This window comes from Benincasa hispida, chromosome 1 (assembly GCF_027475165.1).
Source record: "Benincasa hispida cultivar pf3 chromosome 1, pf3_genome.v1.1, whole genome shotgun sequence".
Classification (NCBI taxonomy): Eukaryota; Viridiplantae; Streptophyta; class Magnoliopsida; order Cucurbitales; family Cucurbitaceae; genus Benincasa; species Benincasa hispida.
Window position 1 is genome coordinate 51,657,194 of NC_143478.1, and position 7,206 is coordinate 51,664,399.

The 7,206-nt window shown below is 31.6% G+C and overlaps 1 protein-coding gene across 1 annotated transcript; it reads right to left on the reverse strand.

The window, feature by feature from the left end:
• Nucleotides 1-1,038: 1,038 nt before the first annotated feature.
• Nucleotides 1,039-4,044, reverse strand: LOC120068031 (large ribosomal subunit protein eL8y-like). The gene is made up of 7 exons (XM_039019704.2): nt 3,923-4,044; nt 2,895-2,939; nt 2,597-2,798; nt 1,885-2,054; nt 1,676-1,804; nt 1,496-1,588; nt 1,039-1,409 (listed from the first exon to the last, which is right to left on the reverse strand). Exons 1-7 carry the CDS (start codon nt 3,923-3,925, stop codon nt 1,278-1,280), a joined length of 774 nt encoding a protein of 257 aa, XP_038875632.1. The 5' UTR covers nt 3,926-4,044; the 3' UTR covers nt 1,039-1,277.
• Nucleotides 4,045-7,206: the final 3,162 nt, after the last annotated feature.

The window sequence follows — 7,206 nt, forward strand, 5'->3', positions numbered from 1 at the left end:
ATTTTAAAGTGTTTAATTAAATATAGAAATTGAAAAGTATCGAAAATTAAAATTTGTAAAACATTCACACATTCACAATCACGATTGCAGCGCTTCACAGATATTGAAGACTTGAGGTTTTGAAGGATATCTAGTTTGAAAAGTATTAGGGGAATTACAGTAAATATTAAAGAAACCAACACGTGAACAAATAAGATGAGGCATGGATCAAATAAGATGAGGCATGGATATCTCATTCTCTCTTTAAGGAGATTCAAGCCCTCCATAGTGTGTATTAAACTTCTTTATATCGACCACTGATGCAACAGATTTTCTCTTGTCTGTCTCCTTTGTTGGGTAACTTTCTACATTGAAAGATTGAGTTCAAAGCTCTACAACTGTAAACACTCTTTTTTTTTTACCAATTACTCTTAAAAGCAAACAAGATAAATAAAAGAGAGAGATATATTAAGTATTTATTGGTGTTGAGAGAGAAAACACTAAGTTGCACCAAAGAATTAGATTCAGTCATTACCATTATCACTATAGTTATTATTTCGACTACTATTGTTATTATTACAGTTGAAAAATTATTACAAATTTTGACATCCTTAACATCGATTGATCTAGAAGTAGAGGTAATGATAATAATCAATTTGACAAAATTCATAATTTTAAATAAAATGCAATTAAAATTAATCTAATTATATTTGTAATCCAAACCATTACAATCAGAGTTTCATTGCATGAACATAGCTCAAGTACTTGCTAAAATTTAGATCTAAATATGTAAATATATAATCAATGAGATTTATTTAACCTTTCATGAAATAAACACAACAAATATTTTTCTCTAATTTAACCCAAAAAACCTCTTTTTTTCTAAAGCATAAGTTGAAATTCATAAATTAAAAAAAAATTAAAAATTAAAAGAAGTTGTAAATATTACAACTTCATTTACCCACTTGGCTTATTTGAATTACTATCCTCAAATACAGCCTGAATGTCCAACTTCTCTTTTCTGAAAAAACCTCAGTTTCCAATTTACTCATAAATAAATTCATCAGCTAAAAATCTCCCATGAAATTACATTATAATAAGAACAAAGTAGAAGGGTCTGCGCAACATTCAAAACTAGACCTGAAATCAGCAAATAAGCGAAAAAAAAAACCGATGAAGTAAACAAAACTTCTAAATTCTGAGGTTGAAAATAATAGCCAAGTAAGTCTCCATGGTGTTTTTTTTTTTTCGTTAAAGAAATATCCGCAAATTATAAAAGGACAAACTATGATCGATCCCTAAGACATTCTTTGAGCAGCTTCTTTGGCTAGCAGCTTCTCCTTTGCTTTAGTTTTAGCCTGGGACTTCGACCCCATGATTCCACCTCCCCACTTCTTCCTGTACTCATCATACTTGTCGTTGAAATTGGCCTAAAAGCAACAACATGAAAAGGTATTAATAATAAAACTAAGATAATCAAATGTAATATTTGGCTTCTAATGTCTAGGTAAATCACCTTAATGGCTTCAAGAATCCTGCTGAACTCCATCTTATCTTCATTCTTTACAGTCGTCAAGCACAAAACAGATGCAGTCTTTTTGTGGACAATCTGTCAGGAAAGCAATGAAACAAGCATTGGTACATGTATTTCAAAAGATTGGGACTTGTAATAAATAAAGACTCGTGCTGTAGTTACCGCTCCCAATCGTGCTTTTCCCTTCACAATGCAATATGGGATTTCCATCTTCCTGCAAAGAGCTGGGAGCCAAACAACCAACTCAATCGGGTCCACATCATGGGCAATAACAACCAGCTGGGCCTTGTTCTGAAAAAGAAGTTCAAGTTTCTTGATTATTATTATATTTGATTCGACAGTAATAATAATTGTATGAATTAAAATAATACCTGCTCAATAAGGTAGGTGACATGGTTGAGACCATATTTAACAACAATGGGCTTTTTAGCCTCGTGTGCCTTGCCTTCAGCCTCTTCCTGAGCTCTTTTTAGAAGACGCTCCCTTTTCTGTGATTTGTCCTCTGGCCTATACTTCAAAAGCATCTTGAACAGGTTTGTCGCTACATAGTCATGACAGATTAATTTTAAAACCAACATAAAGAACAATTAAAAACTAAGACCAACCAAAAAAGTAAAGGCAAAAGTAAATTTAAAATCCAACAACAATCAAAACGAATGATGACCAGTCATCCATCAGAATAAAAAAATTTCCAAATAAAAACAGAGCATTAGCAGAAAAAAAATTCAACAAAACCATCAGGATAAATGAAGGCACAAACTAATCTGCAGTTGAGATTTACAAAGGCTGAAATTAATGACCAACCGTAGTCAGCCTTGTATTATATTTACAAGGTCAAACAACATAGTTTCTAAAAGTTACCAAACTGAACCATTCAAAATTTTGAAGCAACTAATCAAAAATGAAAGTTCAAATTACTGAAGGTCATATCGTATATCAAAGATGGTTAAAAAATCAAAACTTAAAAGAACTAAACAACAATCAAAATCTAAAACCTAAAGGTTAACTTAAGAATTCCAATACAGAATGTATTAGGATTCTACATGAGATATTTATTCATGATGGCACATTCACTGACATTACCAAGATTTTTGTCAAGGGTCTTAGTGAACTGATTCAAAGCTGGTGGAACCTTCAACCTCTGTTTAAGAATCCGCTTCTTCCTCTGAATTTGAACAACTTTTGGCCATTTAACAAACCGTGTCAAATCCCTCTTTGGTGGAATTGCACCACCAATTCCAAACTGCTTAGGACGCTTCTCAAATAGTGGGTTCACGACCTTCTCCTGCATACACCACACACTTTAATAAACACAAAAGCAACGAATAAACCAGAACAATAATAAAACATAAGAGATGCATCAAGGAAAAGAATCACTAACCGGCTTCTTCTTTGCCAAGGCTTTTCCAACAGCCTTCTTTGGTGCCTTAACACAATAAAATGATGTCAGTATATTTTATTCAAAGCAAGGAAGCCAAACGTCTAAGATATCACAAAGAGAACAGATCAGATAAAATGTAAAGAGAAGGAATCACTTATTATGACAAAAAAAATATGGGAAAGGGGTTTGAACTAGCAACTTATTCGAGAAGACATCAATCTTTACTAAAGATTTGAATGAAGAAAAAGATAGCAATACAAGAAATTAGACAAATTCAATATCAGACAATCACCCTTACATTTCTGTTTGACACTCAAGCCCATTAGCGCTGATGTCATCAGCAAAGCAGTCGTTACTTTTACAACATTAACATAAATCATTATTGTTACTTAATAGCCTGTGCAAAAAGTATAATGTTGATATGATATACTACATGAAAATAGTTCAAATTTCCGCTACCGGGCAGAATACTGATAACTACAACGTGGGTGCACCAGTAACAACAACGCAAATGAGAGCAGCACATACCAAAATGAACATCATTACCAAATCATGATTAACTTGCTAGTACATAGTAAAGGCCAGAAAACCAAAGGTCTCCATTAAAGAATAGTGTCTCTCCCGTCTCGACTCAACCAACCAAAACTTAGCAAGCATATTTAAAGAGACGCAGTTCAATGCCCGGCAGCAAAGCTAACAAACACGCCAAAAATCAACGAAAGGGCAAAAACAGCTTGAAATAGAAGCAATTTAAACAGGTTCGCATTTTGTCGGAAGATCTTTTCAACAATTTCAACATCTCATAAAATCAAATCTCACGATGTTTTTTCATCAAATCTGAAAACCCAGAAAACGCCTCAGAAGTGCAAACCATAGTACAGTGTCTATAAAAATAACGGACTAACCAAAAACACATTCATTCATGAATCGATTGACATCTGAAAACAAAAAAACTAACTCTGGATCTAATATCAAAAGCAGAGTAAAGCAATAAACCGGAACGAAAGAGAGAAAGAGGAGATTCGTACCATTTTTCCGCGAGCCTTGTGAAAGGGAGAGTGAGAGGAAGGATGAAATATAAATAAGCGGCGGCGAAGTAGCGTTAAGAGAAGAGAGAATGAGTGCTGACGGCTAGGGCAAAATAAGAACAAGATGGGCTTGGGCTTATGCTTTTTCGGCTTTTTAATTACATGGGCTGGGCTACTGGGCCCGATATTGGACCTCAGTAAATATCCCAATAACCATATTATTCAAATATTTTTCCTCATTCCTCTATTTTATTGTGCTTACGATAAATAAAATAAATTCTGACTATTTTTTCTTTGTTTGTGTTTTTATTTTCTTTTTTAGAAAATTTTTCTTTGTTTGTGTTTATTATTTATAATCATTTACATATTGAGTATTTATTTCACATGATGTTTATATAGCCTTTCTGGTTTTTATCTAACATTAATGTTGCTTGATATTTTTTTTTCTTTTTTTCCTTCATTTTCAGATATTATTTACATTTTCGTTCATTCGTATTTTTTTATTCCATACAATTAGTTTTAGTTCAACAATATATAGAGTGAGAGATTTAAAATTGACCTCTTGATCAATAGTTCATATTTAATGTCAATTAAATTATGCTTGTATCGATTATTTCATACACTTGTTGCTTTAGATTATTAATGACATTTTTTTTTCATAAGTACACTGTATATCCTTAAAGTAAATTAACATGTCGCTAAAATGAGCATAGCTCAAATGTCATAGTTCTTTTACAATCAACTTCAGGTTTGATTCTTCCATCCCACATATTGATAAATAAATTTTTTTAAGAAAATAGTAAAAGTAGCATGTTTGTTGATGTGAAACTAGTTTAATGTGACATATAAGATGGTATAATATGTACTATGTGTTTAGTTTTCATAGAAAACATATATAAAACATATTTATATGTTTTTATAATAATAAAAATCAAGAAAAGTAACTTTTTAACAAAAGAAAAAAAATATAAGTGTCACATCGACTTTCTGTTAAGAATTAATAGAAAACCTGAAGGGATCGAATCTCAAGCAGAAGGGATTGATCGCCTTGCTATTAACTTTGATTTAGAAATTACGAAACTACAAAGAAGGAAAAAGAATAGTTAAGGATATTTTTCCTACTAGAAGCGAAAGTTACAAAGGAAAGAATAATTACCTTTGAGGAATTTTTCTTCAAATAGTTTTTCTACAGCAAACTTTCTCTACATGAAGTATTCTCCCACTATACGATCTAGTTGAACGCCACCAAGAGGACTTTCCCACTATTTTCTTAACAAGGATTGGTTGGTGGAAATCTTTTTTATTAGTACTAGGGAAAAGTTTACAGAGTAGAATTAGTTCTTTGTAAACTTATGTGAGAGGGGTATTTTTACGTGAGATTTTTTTCCAAACATGGGTAAAGAGAGAAGGAGAATAACTCCCTCTCCACTCCCCCACTCTCTTGTGACTGCATGGGAGTTTTTCTTAATTAAAATTAAATATAATTAAGTTTAATTAAATAATAATTAATTAATTACTTTAGTTTAATTTAAATATGCATTTGAATCATATTCAAATATACATCGTTCTCATAACCTATAGTTTTAATATGAATCTCATTCACATTAATTATAATTTATAGTTTTAATATGAATCTCATCCATATTCTTTATTATTTAAATCTTATTCAATATATTATTCTCACATGTTATATAGTTTGATTTTGAATCTCATTCAAGATTAAATTTATATTATAATGTATCTATATATATTATATTAATGGTATCTTATATAATTAATGCACATTCATTTAATATAACTTGAATAATTAAAATTATTCCAAAACTCTTTTATCTTTGTTTTACCCATTAGTGAGTTAGTAGGAAAACCTAATGAACCTATAGATTAGAAGCTCAAATGATTCGAGATTAATTAATTAAACTCTTTAATTACATTAATCGACATTCATTAACTAGGTCTAATTAGTTAAACTATTTAATTACATTAATCATCATTCATTAACTAGATCACTCCACTAAAGACCTATAGTTGCATTCTTTGCACTATAGAATATTTTTTGTCCATGGATATAACCATTACAAGTATATCAATCTTTCATGAGTTGTTCATAATTACAACTAGGTCAAATTACCATTTTATCCCTATAATTATATCTTGCTCCTTAAGTCCCTCTAACCCTCAATAAACAACTTGTATATGGTCATACCATAAACAAAATCCCTTTCGGCCCAATGAGAGAGAGAGACTCCATTGTTCAAGACTTGGAGTCATTATTTAAAGGAACAACTCCTTTACTTTACCATAAAGTCGAGAATGGGTAAATTCCATCTTGTGTAGCTATATTCCCAGCTCCCTACTCAGTCTTATCCCCAAAATGATAGGCTTATTGAGTTGACGACACGGGCCAGTCTCACCTATACAAATCAAAGGACAGGCTCTCATAGGCAAGAGTTCATAACTCACTTAGGATTTAAGATCAAGTTACACATAGTTATCTTTAATGTTAATCTCTTCAGTCAATGGTGTTACAAAGAAAGATTGACTATTTCTTTGTATAGGATACCTCCATTCATATGTCTCCACATAAAAAATTTATCAAATCAAATGTAACGATTACAAAGTGGGTCGTATCTACAGTATCATCAAGATAAGGTTCTCAATCTTATCCATATACTATTAATCATTTAGATTATCACTTGAACATGATCCACTTGTATGTCAACTGTTGGGTTTTATGCCCTAAAACTCATAAATAATAAATATAACTGTTGTATGTCAACTGTTGGGTTTTATCCATATACTATTAATCAATCATTAATAAAATGTTATTAATGTTTTTTTTACAATAAATAACTATTGTTTATCTTGTATTTATCTGGCCTTACTAGCTTGACTTCCTGTCCAGTCTGCCCAGGTATAGATGGTAAACTCTTTTATCAGAGGAAAGAGTCAATTGTTGTATGAGCCTTGAACTGTATGTGGAGACGTACGGGGATTAGTGTTCAAGATACAGCCTAAAGGGTCTATAGTATATGGATAAGGCTGGATATCTTATCTTTATGACACTATAGATACGACCCACTTTATTTGATATAAATGCAATGATTCAACATGTTCGTGTAGAAGACATACGAATAGGGATATCCTATGCAATGAATTTGCATAAGACTAGACAACGAAATAGTAACCTCTAGATGTAACTCCGTTGACTAGGTTTCTATTTCACTAAATAACCTAGGCAACTTAGTATCAATCCTGAGTGGATTATGGACTCCTGATCACGA

What these genes read in the sequence shown, in the direction of transcription:
- LOC120068031 (XM_039019704.2), bottom strand. An exon ending in CCTTGGCAAAGAAGAAGCCG is followed by an intron (nt 2,799 to 2,894) that starts GTTAGTGATTCT and finishes TGGTGTATGCAG; the next exon opens with GAGAAGGTCGTGAACCCACT. An exon ending in GAAAAGCACGATTGGGAGCG is followed by an intron (nt 1,589 to 1,675) that starts GTAACTACAGCA and finishes CTTTCCTGACAG; the next exon opens with ATTGTCCACAAAAAGACTGC.